At 46.9% G+C, this 19,414-nt stretch overlaps 1 protein-coding gene across 1 annotated transcript in view; it reads right to left on the reverse strand.

Moving 5' to 3' along the window:
• POU6F2 (POU class 6 homeobox 2) overlaps nt 1-19,414 on the reverse strand; it is a 389,523-nt gene that overhangs the window by 12,528 nt on the left and 357,581 nt on the right. Inside the window, exons 7-8 of the mRNA XM_046020899.1 lie at nt 13,234-13,440; nt 693-861 (exon numbers count right to left, since the gene is read on the reverse strand). Of these exons, the coding sequence (XP_045876855.1) occupies nt 693-861; nt 13,234-13,440 (376 nt within the window). The remainder of the gene's footprint in view (nt 1-692; nt 862-13,233; nt 13,441-19,414) is intronic.

Consider the following 19,414-nt stretch of genomic DNA (forward strand, 5'->3'; position numbering starts at 1 on the left):
TATGCTGTCTTTACGTGGGGCCACATACCAGCTCTCAAAATTATGTATATATGTGGCCCCCTCAGGGAAGCAGACCCGGAGGCTTGTTTTATTTTATGAATGGTGGTTCAGAGATTTCCCATCTCGTTCCAGCCCAGGCAGCTTCCCACGTGCCCCTGGAGGCCGCTCGTTGTGCGCACACACCCACCCGCCCACGGGCACCCTCTCTTTTATTTCCTCTGACACCTACAAACAGAATGGCAGGGGACTTCAAACGCACGGAAAAGCAGCTGGACCTGCTGGCTGAGTGCCTGTGGTTGGTTTATTTCAGTTCTGAGCTCCGCGGCTCATGGCCCGCCCGCTGATCAGCTTCTCCCTTCTGAAAGCGGCAGGACTGACTCAGCGTGGCAGAAAGCACTTGAGATAGAGACCGGCCCCTGAGCACACCCATCCGGGGGGCGTGCTTTGGGGCCCTGATTCCCTAAGGAGCCATCCGGCCCTGGGCAGAGACCTTATTCTGCTATTGGCTTAGAAAGGCCAGGAAATTCCTCTTTGATGTTGAAAAAGAACAAGAGAATGAAGGACGGAGGGATGGTGGGGAGAGAGAAAGGGAGGAGGAGGAGGAGAAAGAGAGAGAGAGACAGGAGGGAAGGCATTGCAGATAGGCAACAAGAAGGCCACCACGATTTAACCGAGCCAGAAAGGATACTTACTGCTGACTAACTGGCCCACGCTCAAAGCTGAAGAAGAGGAGGATGAAGAGGAAGAAGAGGAAGCCTGCCGGACGGGGCTTTGAGACATGGATGCTTGGCTGTGAGCCAGGTGCAGAAGGCTGCCTTGAGAGGCTGCTTGACCCACTGACGTCTGGGAGGGTTGGTGGAGCTACATGGGAGGGGGATGTAAAAAATACACACAGGAGTGAGAAATCAGCGAGGGGAGACACCAGAGGGTAGAAGTTTCATCTGGGGTTGAAGCATTGTATTTCCAAGAACATTATACTTCTCAGGAACAGTGCAAACTCTATACCAACTGGCAGGAATTTTTTTTTTTTTTTTTGTATATAATATGTTGCTGCTTGCTTGACAGGCATTTTATTAGTAATCCTAAATATATTATTAATTCCCTACTTGGCTGGCAGGAGCACCCAATTTTCTACCTTTCTCGACCACAGTGTGTGGCTGGACTCTTTTCTGCCTGTTCACACAATTACAGCGCACTTGACAGGCCTCTCCGGGAGGTACAGATAAAATACAGTGTTTGCAATTAACTTGGAGGGTGCAGCTCAGGCTCACGGGTGTGGCTGCGCCCAAGCGTTTTGGCTTCTGTAACTGGTAGTTTTAGGAAAGCTCCCCTTTCGGCTGAGTGTGAATTGAGTCTAGGAACTGTCTGTCCCCCCTGATCTAAGAATCTGGCTGGATTACTTTAAAGTGGGGGGAGAACGTGCTCTGATGTCCTGTAGGAAATGGAGAGATAATTTGGGGCAGCCGGGACAAAAACATCCGCTGGCATTTGTAGCTTCCAGTTGCCGCTTTCCTACTCTGCGCTACTCCGTGTTAAGGACTTTGAAACCTTCGCTCATTTAATTCTTGTATCGGCCTGTGAAGTGGTGTTATTTTGACCTCTGTTCTGCAGACAGAGAAGCTGAAGCTCTGAGAGGTTAAAGGGTTTTGTGGGTTCATCCGGTAGGTGTGGAGGAGCTGATGTCTGATGTAAAAGTCTGGCCCGGAGGCTCGAGCTCTTAATCATGCCTGAAGCAAGAATTAACCTAATTTTCAAAATTCAGTGTGCCTTGAGAAAGACTGATTTTATGTCCATTTCATCATGACTCCTTTAGAGGCTCTCAAAGGCTGGTTGTTCTGGGTGGTGAGAGAAGCCCAGCTCAAGAGAGGAGGGTTGGAGGGAAGGGAATTGAGTGCAGGTCCCCTTGAAGGCCCACGAGGGGTCTTTCTCATCTGCGTTTTGCCCTCCCCTCCCCTGCCGGCCAGGAAGTTGACACAAAGGGGGCAGCCCAAGGTCCTGGACAGGCTCAGGATCAGCCTCAGCCATTGCATCCTTTGTGATTGGAGATGGCCCTCCTTGGTTTACGAACAGCTTTCGTGGCCATCTTCACACTCACAGACGTGTAGCAGAGTTTCTACAAAAGGAAGTCAGCTGGGGAGTAGAGTCAGGTCAGGCCCTGAACAGTGGTGAGCCTCCCACCAAAGTTCACGGCCTCACCTGATCTCTGACCACCTTCTCAGGATCTGACAGGCAGCCTGGGACGTGTCAACTGCACATTTGTCATTGTTTCCCCTGTGGGGTGTGTGTGTGTGTGTGTGTTCAATTTCATTCAAATTTACCAAGAGATCATTTATACATAATAAAATACACCCATTTCAAGCATGCAGTTTGAAATCACCATCATAATCAAGATGTAGAACTTTCCTTCCCAACATTCTGTAAAGTTCCCCCATCCCCTTTGAATCAGTTTCCCCCACTGGGACAGTGGACTGTCTGTCACAACGGACTCGTCTGGCATGATTCTACGAACGGAACTGTACAGTACGTACTCTTCTTTTATCTGGCTTTTTTGGCTTGAATACTGTTTTTAAGATTCATTTTGTTGCATGTGTCAGCAGCATCATCGGTTTTTTATTGCCGAGTAGTATATATGGTATATATTTGTGGTGTATATCTCTATGTTTATAAAGATATCTATGCCACAAGTTGCTCATCCGTTCACCTGTTGATGGATATACGGGTTATTTCCGGTTTGGGGTCATCAGGAACGGAGCGGTCATGATCACCGACGTTGGATGTTTGTGTAAGCCCGTGTTTTCATTTCTCCTCTGTAAATACCTGGGAGGGGAATTGTGGAGTTCTTGCCTCGTACTAGAAATGCATGTTGAACTTTTTAAAGAAACTATCAGACGGACTGATTTCCACTGTGGTTGTAGCATTTTGTGTTCCCATAAGAAATTTTCGAAAATTCCAGCTGCTCTCCGTCCTTACCAATGCTTGGGGTTTCTCAGTCTTTTAAATCTTTAATGAGTTTTTAACCATCAATTAACATTTTACCCACAAACACCTGTTAGTAAGGTGCTATTCTGGAAATGCATAAGGAGCTGTTTCCTCTTCTGGTCCCTCGTGGTAATGCTTTTGCTCCCTGGGTTCACATGACATCCCCATGCAGCAGACACACCGAGCATGATTACGATGAGTGAATGACTGCCCCAGATCAGGTGTTCTGGAGCACATTAGAACCCGGGCTCTCATTCGTAGCTCTGGGCTCCTTCTAGATGCCATCTTGTCTCCCTTCAGAATTGCTTGAAGTTACCTTTCAAGTAAACGTCCTTACTATTCCTGAACTGTGCTAAATGGAGGCTATATTGTGAATAAAAGATAGTGATAATTGACATGGAACCCAAATTAATATGCATCAAGTATATGTCCCAAAGTAATTAGCCAATCTACCAAGCACATAATCAACACTGAATCCAGTAAATTTTATTCTGTAGGGACACATATTAAAGATTAAATCTATTTTTAATTTGCTTAATAAAAGGTGATGGATATTTGCATGTCATTCTACCCCTTCTAATTTATTGAGTTGTCCTTCTAAATATTGTTACTTGACAAAAGCTTTTCACAGTTTTGAGTCACTGGATCATGAGATAGCCTTCTATTTTACCATTCCATCAATATTTTTTGGTCCTGGGTGTGGTAAAGTACCATCAAGGAACTGGGTAAGATAATAATCAATTAAAATTTTCGTCCTCAGATACAACTCAGCAGAGAAACAAATTAATGGGTTGCAGCCTCACTAAGGACTCAAAAAGCAAACTAAGGCTTATGCATTAAGTCATGCAGGAGAAGAAATTCAAGAGGAAAATAAAATAGTTCTTTTAAGAGCTTGTGCGGCATCCAGTCAGAGAATGAGATGACTCTAAGATATCTCAGAATCTAAGAAAGATACATTTCTTCCAAAGTAAGTAAGCATTTTCTTTTTAGGACACTGGGGTTCTGCTTTCCCTCCAGAGTTTAACCAGACAATATGGAGAGACCAAGAAAAATTCTGAAAAGTTCTTACTTATCCAGAATTGACATTATATAAGCAGTAGCATCCTTACTGGAGCCCATATGTCTCATTCTAATGCAGTGAATGTATAAATATGTCTCTGTTAATTCTAGAATCACTTGTAAGTCCAGATGGAATAGTCTTTTGTACACATCAAAATGAGCCCAGAGATTGACCCTCTTTCATAACTTCTTCCCTCAGAAAAAGAGGATGTTAGAGTAATACTTCTGCTACTTCCCATCCCTAACACTGTAATTTTTTGAGATAAATGATCAAAAAAAAAACTTTATCTATGATATTCTTAGCCTAATGATTCTGATGCACTAATCTTTAGAAATATCATACTTAAAAATACATGTGTCAAATAAAGAAAGAGAAAGCAGAGATTTAAGCTACCTCATGAAACAACTGTGGGTTTCCATATAAAAAGTTCAAAGACTTTAAATAAGCAGCATTAGAAAAATGTCATTTAATTAGATGTAGCTTTGCAGACCCTGACTTGAATCTGAAAATCATGTATTGTACTGCACAATTACTGGCAAAAGAAATAGGTGTATAAATACCTCAAACGTAACTGTCCATAAAAAGTGACAGAAAGGGGCGCCTGGGTGGCTCAGTGGGTTAAAGCCTCTGCCTTTGGCTCAGGTCATGATCCCAGGGTCCTGGGATCGAGCCCCACATCAGGCTCTCTGCTCCGCAGACAGCTTGCTTCCTCCTCTCTCTCTGCCTGCCTCTCTGCCTAGTTGTGATTTCTCTCTGTCAAATAAATAAAATATTTTAAAAAAAAAGGTGACAGAAAGTGCAGGGAATTAGGGAATAAGGAGAAGCCCAGAGGAAAAGCTTCTTTCCTTTTCCTTCCTGGAGAAAAAGGAGAACTTGGAAGCTTCTATAGAGGCAGATGTTTTATTACATTGCCTTGATCTTGAGAAGCCAACTACATGGGTAACATTGATGGGATGCTTCCCACATGTTTTTGCGTGTACTTTTAAATTCTGGTATTAGCCCTCTTGGTTAGATGTTGGTGCTGTCCTTACAGAAGAGGAAACAGACTTAAGATGGCTTAGCTGGGGTCACACAGCTGGTATAACTGAGCTTTGAGTCCAGAGAAGTCTGACTGAGGAGCCAGAGCTTCTTCTAGCAGACACACTGCTGCCCCACTCCTGTCTACCACTGGAGGCAGCTATGAGTCAGGGAGATAGCAGGAAGCTCTAGCTGGGGGCGTGGGCACAGACGAGGTGTGTTCAAACTGGGCACGCTGAGCTATACTCTAGAGTTGATCAGCACGAGCGTACATCTTGGTCTACCATTTTGAACATATCTCATCTCTTTTTGCTAAATATGACAATTTACGTATTTTTCCATTTAAGATTATTTTCTACAGGTCTTCAAGTATTTAAAAAATGTCATATTTTTTAGGGAAACATGGTAGTCAGAGGTAGTCAGAGTATTATGACTTACTTCAGTGTCATCTGGAACACACCTCGGATGGGGTTGTCTATAGATTGTCCTTTGTTTAATGTAATGAGTTCCAGTTATTTGGAGCACCCCCACATTTATTTTTCTCAGTATTCTGTTTGTATGATCATATTTTCTATTTATTCACTACACCCCCTGTGCTGCCTAAAGGAGGGGGGTTTTATTTTCATCTAAGTTCCAGTAATCCCTTGCTTGCCTTTTATAGGCTGTAAGTCAGATGTAAAGTGGCTGTGTGTGCGTTCCACCCCAAATTCGTATGATAAAATCCTAACCTCCAGTATCTCAGAATGGGACTATAATGGGAGATTGGGTCTTCAAAGAGGCAATTAACTTAAAATGAAGTCCTTAGGACGGGCTTCATCCAGTATGACTGATGTCTTCCAAAGAAGAGATTAGGACACAGACTGGAAAAGAGGGGAGACCACATGAAGACACAGGAAGGAGGTGACCACCTGCAAACCCAGCAGAGGGGCCTCAGGGGAAGGCATCCCTCCCCAACACAGTGATCTTGGACTTCCAGTTTCCAGAGCTATGAGACAATAAACTTCAGCCTATTTATGGCATTTTGTTATGGTAGCCCAAGCAGGCTCATACAATCTGAGAGCACAGAGTCAATAAAACAGGAGAGGGCAGGGGCAATTCATGTTAGCCTGGGCTTTGCATTACCCAGGGAAGGAGGGAGGAACGTCCATCTCCTCCAGGAAATGGCAAACAGGGAAGGACAGGATTCGGGGTCTCAAAATCTTCTCCTTTTCCATTGCTTTTCAGAGGCTGGCTTCGTTGGTTTGTTTGTGTTGGCTGGAACTGAAGGGTGTTTAATATATTCAACAAAAGTAAATTCAAGTGCAAGCATGCTTTATAGACGTTCTTGCTTTTCTATGCTCTTGGCTCCCTGTATAGCTTCCATGGGTAACATAGTATATCCTTAATCATGTTTTAGTTTCTGGAATAAGGTGTGTCTTCCAGTTGAATCCACAATTGCTGTAAAAATAAGTGGAGATGACAAGTGTCTTGGAAGTGGAATAAAATGCAGAATGTGCCAGACAAGTTGGAAAAACGAGTGCATAGAAAGAGTAGAATTCAAATGGAATTAAATATAGAGAGATTAATTTAGGGAAGAAAAACTCTCCTGTTATGCCAAGGCCAAAAGGAGGAGGTCTGGCCTTCTACAAGTATGTCAGGGAGCCATAGGAATGCCAGGCTGTATTCCCAGGTAGTGCGATGGGAATGTGAACGCAACCCAAGAGTTCTAGCAGGAACAAGAGCATGCAGGAGGACATGGAGATTCTCATTTTTCTGAGTACCTACTGTGTACCTCATAATAGCCTGAAGAGAAATTGAGTCAGTGGGTCTCAATATTTAGCGTTCGTCAGAATCACCTGGAAGGGCTGTTAAAACTCAGATCAGATCCCACCCTTCCCCGGAGGGTCTGATGCAGTAGATCTGGGATGAGGCTCAAGAATTTGTATTTCTAGGGGCACCTGGGTGGCTCAGTGGGTTAAAGCCTCTGCCTTGGCTCAGGTCGTGATCCCAGGGTCCTGGGATCGAGCCCCACATTGGGCTCTCTGCTCAGCAGGGAGCCTGCTTCCTCCTCTCTCTCTGCCTGCCTCTTTGCCTACTTGTGATCTCTCTGTCAAATGAATAAATAAAATCTTAAAAAAAAATTTGTATTTCTAACAAGTTCCTAGGTGATGCTCATGGTTGGGGGACCACACAAAGGTTTTGAAGGAGCTTTTCTTCAAAAAAGGGTAAAGGAATAGGATATATTATGCCCAGACAAGAGAAGCAACAGCTCGGATTTACTAAGAACCTTCAAGAACGAGGAGGACAGAATGACTGCCCGAGTGTTACTGCTCATTCTACGGTGGGTAGGACGGGAGCCCAGGTCTTCGACTTGCTCAGATTGAGAGTTCACATCAGGACAAGCCAGCCTGAAGAATTTTGAGGACCTGGAACGTGACATGAAGTGGAGATCTGAATTCCCTTCTGGAAGGCTTGAAAAAAGCAAGGAGGGAGCTGTCCTTTTGGCAGGGTCCAGGAGACCCTGAATTTTCCTTCTAGTTCTCTCCGTGACCCTGAAACAGCTCTTTAACCTGGCAGGAGGAAGTGCCCCAGAGGGCAGCCTCCCTCGGCCACTTCCGGTCTGCAGCGGAGCTAAGCACCGGAAGCGGAAACACCAGTGGAGGAAGAAGGCGTCACTCGAGGCCTGGAGGCTGGCGGAGGTGAGGGGGATGGAGGGAGATGCCCGCACACGGGCAGGGAAGGCCAGGGGCAGTCCTGAAAAGCACCGGGGACACACAGCGCTGGGACAGAGCACGCACAAAGCCGGGGGTACATAGTGGAGAGGGCAAGGAGCGCGGTGCGGGGGAGAGGAACGTGCTGACATCCGAAGCGGGGGCTGGAGGAGGCCGTGCCGTGTGGGCGGACTTCTCCAGCTCCCTGCGGGGCTGACGTGGGAACTGCCGCAAACAGGCCGACGGCGCGGCGAGGCCCGGGCTGCTCTGGAAGCATGGCTCTGGGACGCTGCTGTCCGACTGCCGTCGACGGAGCCCCCACCGTGGGCAGGGCCCAGAGCGAGGCCAAGCCGGTCAGGTCCCGTCTTTCAGGCGGGCTTAGGTACCCAATGACAGCACAAGTGATGAAAATGATGGAGCGGAGGGGAAAGCAGAGCAGAGGGAGCGTGTACGGAAGCTTCGAGAAGGAGAGATCCCGGGCAGAGGGACGGTGGCCGCAGTTTGCCAGACAGAAGCGGTGGGAAAGGCTCTGCGGCCAGGACACTGTGCTCCGGGCTTGGCAGGGAGTGACAAGGGGAGACCAGAAGGCGAGATGCCCGGCCGTGTGGCTGGAAGGTCAAAGGCCTCTTCTGCATCGGAGTCAGTGATGCACGTTGCATCCGCTTAGGAAAACTCTGCGCTATTTCAGATCCCTTCTGCGTGGAAAGGCCTCATTTATGTCTCATGGTGGGGGGCTCCACAAAGAGACTGGAGACCCGTCACAGGCAGGCAGGGGCTGGGAAGGACAGCTGACTTTCAAAAACAGGTAAGGGAGCACATGTTGTATTTACTTGAAAGACAAATGAATGGATTTGGATAATCAGATGGCATTGGGGGGGGGCAATTTAATGAACTACCTTCCTTTGGTTTCCTATTAACACCAAGATTACTTTTTGAAGAGAAATCGCATGCCTTCGTAGATGGCAGTCTCCAAGGGTTATATCCACGGCCTTTAATTTTTGAAAAATTTCATTGCTTTGATTTTATAGATTGCAATATCTTTTCCTTTCAAATGTCCCTACCCTTAAGGGTGCTACAAACTCCCGCTAAATTTTGTTGGAATTTAGTCAAAGGGAGAATAAATATACACAGAAATGATGTCTGTGCTGCTTGTGGACAAATCATTAATTCACAGTCACAGGGTTGTAAAGGGATCTGGGGCCTCTCACTTTGGTGGGGAGTTAGTTCACCATAATCGGCAGTAGCTGTAGCGTCCCATGGAAGGAAAAAAGTTTCCTTTCAAAATCCACCAAATATTTTGGATTGAGTAGCTTTTTTTTTTCATGCACAGAAAGATACATCTTTCTCTGTTTTTTTTTTTTTTTAAATCTAGTCTTTTTCTGACTTTTATTCTCTTGCATTGCTCACCAAGAATCTCTGCTATGATACTGTGAAGGCTAAATCTAGGACCATCAAGTCGTGGTATATATTTAAGAAATATTTTGCTTGCATTCCAGATGATAACTTTGCAGTTTTGCAATCTTTTATCATTGGAATAAATCATCATCAAGAGTAGCTGAGGGTTCACTCTTAGCTTTTATATATATATATATTCATTCATTCATTCATTCATTCATTCATTCCACCCTTAGATTTTATTCAGGTTCCTTTAATTAATGCTAGGCAGATGTAAAAATGAAGTTAAAGATGTAATTATTTTTCTTAAATTGAAACAAATCACCCCAGGCTATCTGGTTCAAGCTACTTCACTCCATCAAAGTGAACTCCCTTCTGAGTGTGAGTTAGGGAACTTTCTGCTCCTATAATTTATGATGTATTTTACTGTTGGAACTATGCTCTTGTGAGATCAGGCATTTGTCATAAATCACATGAAAAAATAAATTGAGAAAGTTCTCTACTGTATGATAGAAATCCTTTATTTTTTAGTGGTTGTCTGTATTATATTTCTTCAATGTAAAGGGTAATATTTAAAGAAAAAAAATTGAAGACCACTATCCTTACACCTCCAGCTCTGAGCTTTTTACTCTTGGACCCTTGGTCCATTTTATGGACCAAATCCTTGGGCATTTTATGATCCGCTCTCCTCAGGATCCCAGCTTTTATATCCAGGACTCAGACTCGCTTGTCTCCTGTCAATTCACCCAACTTGTTAACAGTACTATGTGCTCTGAGGTGTTTCACGGTGTTTCAGAGCGGATGGCAAGAAACAGTACCAGTCATTCATTTCTTTCCACCATTTCCTGATATTTCTGACCAGGTTCACCACTGGTTCCCTCGATCTTTCTGGGACTAGAATAGACCATGGGCATGTGGCTAGAACAAGAAGGATGGGCCCCGGGGAGACTGCTGTGACTTGGAGTTTCAGGAAGGTTCACTTGCCACTCTTCCCCAGCTGTGCTCACGTGTTCTCTCAGCATGAAGGTACGCGAGAGGCACTTGTGCACACACCGTTGGGGACAATCCTGCTTGTAACTGATGCGAAATGGATTTGCAAGGCACACCCCCAAGGGGCTGGCTGTTTCTTAGGAATTGCTGGATCCCAATTCTACAGTAAAGAAGATGGCCATGGAGGTTAGAGCAGCAGAGGACCAAATGTCCCCGCAGTGATAATGAAGTTTGCTCCAGCGACCAGTAGGTGCAGGATGAGAACGTTTCTGAGGTGTGCCTGTGCTCACAAAAGAGGCTGCGGAAATGGATCAATGATGCGTACTTTGGACAAAGAGTGAAAGGATGGCACCATATCTGTGTTTTCTTTTCTTTTTTTTTTTTTTGCCATTTCTTGGTTAGGTCCTTCTCCTGGATTAAAACCATTCTACCTCAAATCTAGCGCTGTAATTTTATGTAACTCGAATTTTCTATCACCTACACGCCCTCCTCTGAAATCCGAGGTGAGAATGAGAGCTACTTTGTATTAAATGTTGATGATTTCTAATTAATTCATCACCTTTGTGGCAATTTACAACTTGGCTTTGCTGACAGAAATAGTTTTAGCAGATTGTATGAAAAGAGGCTGATCTCATTTTCTCCCCCTAGAGATAATTTTAGCCTAAGTTTGAACGGATAGAAATAAGTCTTAAAAAGCCAATAAAAGAAAGAATCTCTTGCCTTATTTAGGGAACCATTTAGAAGGTAGAGAGTCCAATGGCATCTTGTATATAGTATAAGAAGCTAGCTGAGAGATAGGGGTGGGGAGGGGGAGTGAAGTCCTCAGTGGTATATTCTGGCAGGGACTGCACCACGGCCTAGGATTAAGCTGAGGAAGAAGAGGGGTGCTGGGAGCCTTGGCTCTCCAGGCAGTGACTTAGATTCGGTGGGAGAACCAAAGGGCATAAGACCAGAGTCGCCATCTCTGAGAAGTGTGTTCAGGCCTGACTTGGTTTTTTCCTCCTCCCTCAGGGGAGGAGGTGTCCTTGCTGGACCCGCTCATAGATCCCCTCGCTACTCCCTCATAGCATTTACCAGAGATCTCAGGTACATATTGGTGTAAGTCTTTGATGAATGTCCATCTTCCTCCCTAGACTCATGGTATCTGTCATGTCTCTGAGCCTAGCTTCCAGGTATAGTGCCTGACAAATAGTAGGTGGGTATATATATATATATATATATATATATACACACATATATACACACATATATACATATATACACACATATATACATATATACATATAACAGATTTTTAAAAATATTTATTGAACAAGCAACTAAGTTTCCAAGCATAGCCTTCAAGTGCCACCAAGAATGGGCTGTATGCTTGGCTGGATCAGAAGCCAAACGGCTGAGATGTCTGGAAAGATGCTTCTATTTTGTTACAGATGAAGGATGAATCGAGCAATGCTTTCTTCTTCCTTTTTCTTTCACATCCGATTTCCTTGCTAGATGCTTTACATTATAGAGTTTTCCAACAACTCATAAGGCCATGTACTCAGTCACGTACTCACTGTTAATATCTGTCTTCTCCCACCACCTTTCCTGGTAGTGCACCCTCCAACTGCAAATCTGGGTCTCAGCCTGGTCCACCTTTGGCTTCTTCACTCACCCTGCTGCTGGTTTCAAAATGTTTCAAACAGAGTGGCTCCAGACTTTAAAGCATTACAACAAAGAAAGAGAGAACTGATTTTTCTCCATTGCTTTACCTGATATCATCTCTGCAGTGTTTGACACTGTGTCTGGTTCCTCCTTTTATAAAAAACTCTTGGATGCTCGATCATTACCTTCTGGATTCCTCGCCTCCTTAACTGGCCATTTCTTCCATCTCTCCCTTCCTCTTCTATTCCTTAAAAGCTGATGTTTCCCCAAGTGACTCTGTTGTCTTCCTTCCTTCTCTTACTCCTCCTGAATTTTCTGAAAGTTGGTTTTGTTTTCAGTGACAACGTATGCACTCGCTGACTCTCAGGTCCTGTCCTGGGCGCTACTACAGTTCCAGACTCTTCGTTTCAGCTATCCGGTACGTGCTTTCATAAATTCCCATCCGAGTTTTACTATAGTCTCCTAAATGGTTTGTTGACAATTGATGTTCCGCCACTTCAGCTCAGCCTCCATCTGCTCCGAGTTAGAGTTGTTTTCTTGAAAAATAAAACTGAGCATGTCACTCCTCCCTTTAAATACCTCTTACAGATTTCCAGGGCTGCGGAGTAGACGGTCATTACCATCCTCATGAGCATGTAAGCGCTTACTGGGTACCAGGCACAAATCACTTCATCCAGATGGACTCATTGAATCCTCATGACCACTCTGCGAGATGGGTACTGGTTATTCCCATTTCTCAGATGAGGACGCTGGGGCACAGAGATGATGCGTAATGTGGTCAAGATCACACAAAGTCCATCCTTTCCAGCTTGATTATGGAGTCCTTTCCATGAGCCTTTCTTTTGTTTCCTGACACTCCATCCTCTTCATTTCTCTGTCTTTGTGCCTGCTGGTCCCTGGCATGTTGTGATCCCATCATTGTTCCATCTTCATTCATCAAGACTCCGTCCCCAAACCATTTTCTCTGTGAGAACTCAAAACTCCTAAGACATCCCACCTCTGTGATGATTCTAAACCTTGTACACACCTGCCCTGTTACGGGACAGTCCCTGCTTTATTTTACAATGAAGCAATTTTTTTTTTCGTTCACAGTTAAGGCATAAGTGGCCTTGGCTTCTTCTTGATTCCTTTTAAAATTGTTTGAAAATTAAGTATCACCACTGTCCAAGCAAGGACGCATCCCTATTGAATTTTAGGGCACTATTTGTTTATAACTTAATATATTCATATTTTTAGTTTAGAGAACTAGCTCTTACCCATATTCTCTAAGAATTCTCTAAGAAGCTCTAAGAATTCTCTAGAGCTACTTGCCTTTTAAAATTATTGATGTGTTAGGATTCAGGTTGGAATCTTTTGTGGTTTTATAAAAATTACCTGTCATTGATTGAGTGCAAACAGAAGACGAATGGGAAGGAGGGGGTCCACGCAGCCACGGCTGCCTGGACATGGGGCCATTACCTGCTGGCCGGGCTTGATGGGTGAGAGTGTGATGCCCTGGGTGTTGATCACTGGCAGGATCTGGTTCCCGATGACTGTGGCAATGATCTGGCCCTGGGCGTTGGTCAGGAGCTGGGGGGTGATGGGTTGCACTTGAAGGCCCTGAGTGCCACTCACTGCTTGACTTGATGGCCCCGGATTCGGCATCAGAGGGATGGTCCCAATAATCTGCAAGAGATGGGCCCAGAGGTGAGGAGCCGGGCTCTGCTCTGGTTCTCCTCATGTAGCTGAAGATCACTCATGCCTTGCTCTGTGCAGGAGCTTCCCAAGAGCCAACGGAGAGACTGCGACCAGATCTGGAGGTGGGTGTAGAAGACAAGGGCAGGGCACGAGCACCTGCAGGAGAGATAAGCACACGTGAATGGGATGCATGGAAAGGCAGGGGAAAGCACCTTACTCGAAAGCAAAATCAACCTTCGGCGAAGACACAAACCTGGGGTTTCATAGACATCTGCTTTGTTGTCTCAGAACCAGCCAGAAGATGGACTTCTCACGGCACCCAAGACCCTCTTCTAGCAGGGAAGCCACATCCCTTCCCCAGAGAAGTGCCTCAGACCTGGTGGGCTCCCTCACATCTTTCCCCCACCTTGTTCTCCTCTGCTCTCTCCACCCCTGCATCTTTCCACCTCCCATCCTACTCCTCCCCCAAGGTCCCTGGCAGCCCAGCAGGAGTGCGTCTCTCCACCCTGGTTCTGGCATCAGGGGGACAGGGTTGCCTTCCCAGCTCTGCCACCTACCAGCTCAGTCAGGGAGCCTCAGGGTTCTGAAGCTTTGAGAGAACTGGGATCATCAATGAATGCTTGAAACTCTTAAAATAGAGTTGGAATGACAACTGAAAACGGCAATTTTGGAAAATGTGCATTTTAGATAATGTGTTTGCAGCCGGGCCTTAAGGGTTAGAAGTTCAGGGCTCCTGTGGTGGGTGGCAGAGAAGGTTTCTGCTTGTGTCTGGCAGCTTCTGGCTTCAGGGAGGGGATGGGGCGGACTGTTGCAGGAGGGACCTGGCTGGATCCGGTGGCGGCGCTGAGGAGGAAGGGAGCAAAGGGAGCGGGGGCAAGACGGCAAATGGTCAAGGTGTCTATGAGAGCTGGGAACATGGATCACATTCACATGCTGCTAGGGGCACATTTAATCAGTACAGAATGAAAAGACGATCTGTCTTCCAAAGTTGCGGACTCTTGCGGGGGAGTCCTCTCCCGCACAGAACAGGATGGTTCAGCAGCGCTGCTCTTGCAGTCACATTCCGGGATTCCCTCCCAGGGGGAGCCGTGGTCATGTGGCCTGGGGACCCCCCCCAGACGTATTCATAATACTGTCTCCAGAAGTGCTCTTACGTCCGCGGTTTCCTTTCCTTCCACGTTCTTACTTCCGCTAGGAAGTGGGCATTAGTCTGTCCCCTTTACGTGACTGGGCCGCGGAGGCCCGGCTGTCGCTTGATGGAGGCGTTGGTAGGTGACAGCGGGGCAGTCCAGGTCCACCGAGCCCCTGATGGCGGCGCTTCCCCATGTCGTCTTGTTCCCACCGCAGGGAGGACATTGGAGAGGACCCGCTCTGCAGGAGGGCACTGCGTCCCGTGGGAACTTCCGTCCAATGATGTGCAGCTTGCGGTCTGAGTTTATAGTAAAGGACTCTGTTTTCTGCCCCCACAGCCCTCCGGAGAGGGCTTGAACACAGCTTCTCAACACACGACTTTCCGACGAATGGCTTCCAGCCTCTGCTACTCCCAGGATTCCAGAAGCAACAAGACCTGCAGGAGAACCGCGAGAGCAAGCACGGTTCTGTGGCGAGGATGGCGACGAGAGGGCACCCCTCCTGGCGTGGCCGCTGCTCCCAGCGCAGGAGCCCCCGGGGGACGGTGCTAATGGAGCAGCTGTGTGCATACTAAGCAGCCGGCATTTGTCAGCGGATGCCCAGGGAGGTCACGTAACGCCTGGGAGAGCGGTGAGCCCTGAGGGAGTCCGTCGCTCTGCGGGTCTCCCTGAGCAAGCCTGCGGGTCCGTCTGGCAGCATCAGCCAGCATCAGCCGTGAACCCGTCCCAGCAGGGCAGCCAGGTAAGGACGAGTCCACTTCAATAGGCGAGAGCACGTAAGTGCCGCACTGATGAGTGGTCCTGCATGAAGCAGCTCAGGACCCAGAAGCTGTCCCTCTGACCCCACGGGTGGCGTGTAGAGACCTGGGGAGCAGGCTCCTTGTCCCACACCTACACCTGTCGGGTCTGGCCTCCCTGTGTCTTTGACCTGAGAAACCCCAGTCCACCAGGTTGGCCTGAGTTGGAAGCCGGGAGAAGCGGATTGGTTTAGGTGGCCGGGTTGTGGGTTCTATTTTAGGCAGCATGTCAGCGTGTTTAGGAGCCCGTGTAAATAAGCCGGGAGAAGGCTTCCAAATGAGGCACAGCGCCTGACAGCTAAGCCCACTGTGATGCTGGGAGGCATTCTGCTCCCAGAAGATTGACACGAGTCTGCTCCCCTCCTGGTAATGAGATGCTTTGCCTTCTTTCCCTGTGCAAAGAAGAAAGGCAAATGCAAACGACTCTCCAGCCTTTCCTGAAAGTGCATCCTTGCTCCAAACACTGTGCTCGACATTACTAAAACATAGCGCCACTAAAACTCCTCCCCACCAGCTCCTTTCTTCTTTCGGGGGCCCAGCATCACTTGCCGTGGCTAGTGTGGGAGCCAGAGGGATCTGGAACTGCACACCTGGAGGGATCCTTTAATAAGGAGGCTTTGCCTGCCCGGTGTGGGTTGGGGTAGGACTGTTCTAAGGTCTGGAAGCCTTCTGTGAAGTTGTGCATTTCTTATTTTTGTTCCCCTTGCAGGGTAGTTGGGATGACCATCTGGGAACAGTAAGAACTTGGCACTGCACTGTGGGGGGTTCCCAGCATCCCCCAGTGAAAACCAGAACGCTCATTTTCATTTGCTCCCATTCATTGAGGGTAGAGATGATCACACAGTGCTGTCTACGGATTCCCAGAGGTGCCTGTTCTGTTTAGGTTGGCCCCGACTCCTCTCAGCACTTCCACAGACCTCGCCAAAAAGCTTCCTCCGATCCTGATGCCAGAGAGATCTCAACAAGGAAGCCAGAGACGCTGAGGCAGCCATGGTGTGAGGCTCTTGGCACTTGTGTAAAGTTGACAGTCTACTTGTGGAAACTGTACTTGAAATCAGAGGCCTTTTGATATTCAAGGAAGTGTTTACATCAACACGTATTCCAAGGAAATCAGGAAATTAAAACTGACCTTTGATATTTGGAGAGCTCTGACTTGAGGGCAGAGAGAGAAGGGATGCTTCTGAGACATCTGGAGACCAAGTCCTTTGGAGTCTGGGTTTCTGGCTCCCAGAGCTAAGGATTTGCTGCTAGGGGAGTCCTGAAGGAACGACGTGGTGCTGAGTGAGCAAAGCCAGCCAGTAGGCTGTGACTCCTGGTCAAGGCATTAACCACAACAAGAGAACTGACTTTGGCAGAACAGCCTAGTGCTGCTGACTGTTCTCTGTGTGGAGTGTGGCATCATGCACCGTGGAGAAGACTGAGAAGATGCAATTTGGGACAGAGGAGGGGGTAACAAGGCAGGCACATCTCATACAAAGATTCTGTCAATTCAACAGAAAAATGACATGTACCAAACAAGTAGCAAGGACTACTGATAAGAATCTCTATATCCACGTGGTGGGTGTTCCAGGGCCTATTGGGAATGAATGAGTGATATCAGAGGAAGAACGATGATGGAGGTCAGGGAGACTTGACCGAAGAAATGGGGCAGAGCCGGGTCTCGAAGTTCAGGTGGGATTCGGCAGGGCAGAGAAACCATTCCAAACAAGAGAGGAGCTGGCCATGAGAGACACGGGGGATGGGGCATTGACTAGTTTTCAAGCAAGAGGGTTGAGACAGCAGATCAGGGACAGGTCAGCATGGAAGCTGTCAAATCTCATCCGGACAAGGAGATTCAAGGATGGTTTTTGAGCCGGTGGAGAGAAGCACTGAAATGGAGTTATTTCCGGGATAAAGAAAAAGATGTGGACAGAAGAGACTGAAGTGGTGAGAGGCTCTGGACAGGAGCTCCATCGCCAGGATGCCATTATAGCTGGCCAAGGGTGAGGCAAAATGTCTCCATGAATCCTTGACAGAGGGTTGTTGGAGTCATCGACTGCCGCTTCAATTCAAAATGCATGGCCTGCTTTATGTCTTGGTTACAACATTAGAAATTTTGGGGTGAAGTTATTGTCCCATCAGTCCCACAGCAAATAGCTTGGGCATTGTTTGCAATGATCTTCGATGTCTTTGCCCTGGTTCTAACGGTAATGACTCATCTTCTGATGAATGCTGTAACCAGGGCTGGGCCCTTCGTATCGTAATGACAACTTGAGATCTAAAGGAGTTCTGGCTTCTTTGACAGAGGACTTCCTTGGTTGTTGCTGCTCGTGTCCACCTGTCTTTTTCCTTAGAGAAGTTATGAGCATAAACCACAACAGAAAATGAAGTCTGTGTCACTAGAACAACTAAAAAATATAGTTAAAATGACTACTGGTGTTCGTTAGCACGTGTAATCCCTGTTTCCGTAAAAGTTTGGGTGACATACACAAAAAAGTGACTGTTGTGTATTCAGCGGCAATGAGGACTTTAGCCATCATAAAGGTTGTCTTGGAACTGCAGCAAATCTCAGCAATTTGGGGTCACCTGGTTATCTTTACAGTGCCCTTAGAGACATCGTACTAGTTGAGGTGCTTAGTAGGGACGAATTAGAACTGACGGAGATAACACGTACTGAATTCATTCGCTGCCTACATGTGGTGTCCTCAGCAGCAGCAGACGCTGGAATCACTGAAGCCCAGGGCACCCAGACAAGTCATCTGATGGGCCACGTGTCGTAATTGTCTATGACATGCTGTTAAACTCTGCCACGGAGAATGTGTTTGCAGATGTCACACTGACAAGTAATTCTGTTGCACGTATCTTTAAGAAAGGAAATCCGTCAATGCTGTAAATCGGTGACTTTCTCAGCATCTTCAATCCATCAGCAGAGATGATTCTTTGCCAAATATTTGTGTAACCTCAGCACTTTTTGGTCAAGAGGCTTTTGTTAACACTAGCATCCAACAAAGAGCACCAGAGAGCCAAGGAGCTGGTGTGAGTGATCCCCAGGATAGAAGTAGCTCATTACCTTCTCCTTCCTTTCTGGTCTGGCAACAGCCATTCTCTCTCTTTCTCTGAGGAAGGATTTTGTCTTCTTTGTAACACATTCAGTGTGGGGTGCCTGGGTGGCTCAGTCAGTTACGCGTCTGCCTGTGGCTTGGGTCGTGATCCCTGGGTCCTGGGACAAGTCCCACATCGTGTTCCTTGCTCAGCGGGGATCCTGCTTCTCCTTCTCCCTCTGCCTACTTCCCCCCTGTTTATGCTCTAGCTCTCTCTCTCTCTCTCTCTCTCTCACACACACACTCTCTCTCTCTCTCTGTCAAACAAATAAATAAAATCTTACAAAAATAACACATTCAGTGTGATTTCACTGGGCTCCAACTGTAAGGTTAAACCCACTTAGCATTATTTTGGCAGCTCCAGTTAGGATGTTGGTCTAGGAAATGTAGGAGAATACAGTTATTCCCCAAAAGAAATTTATTTTTCTGAGATGCGATGGTGCCTTCTTGCATTTAGCACTCTGTCCACGATGAGGGAAAAGAGAGGTGTGGGTGTTGAGAGGGGCTTTTGCAGAGAATCTGAACCAGAGAAGTGTAAAGGCACGAAGATAAGCGGATGAAGGAGCTCAAAAGAGGGAGACGCTCAACTAAGGACCCTTGGGTTTAATCTTGGAGGCAATGCCAATCAGTTGGCCATGGCTTCCCTGAACTCTGGTGTCAGGGTTCAGGACAAATATCACACCACGAGGGATGAACAATGTCTGGCTTGGGCATGGGCAGCGGGAATGGTGAAGGTGGCAAATTATCTCAGACCAATTTGCAAGAAAGGGACAACACGTAGCTCTTTAATGAGCAACTGTGAAAAAGAGTGGCTGAACGTGTACATTTTGACAATTGCGTTATGGGTGTTGAGAGGGGCTCTACCCCTGGGTATATCTACCTACTCAGTGTTTCCCGCTGTCGGTTAGAATTAGGATCCCTGCTGGATGCTCTGCTATTGGTCTTCAACTTTGGA

The sequence above is a fragment of the Meles meles genome, chromosome 10 (assembly GCF_922984935.1).
Source record: "Meles meles chromosome 10, mMelMel3.1 paternal haplotype, whole genome shotgun sequence".
NCBI lineage: Eukaryota > Metazoa > Chordata > Mammalia > Carnivora > Mustelidae > Meles > Meles meles.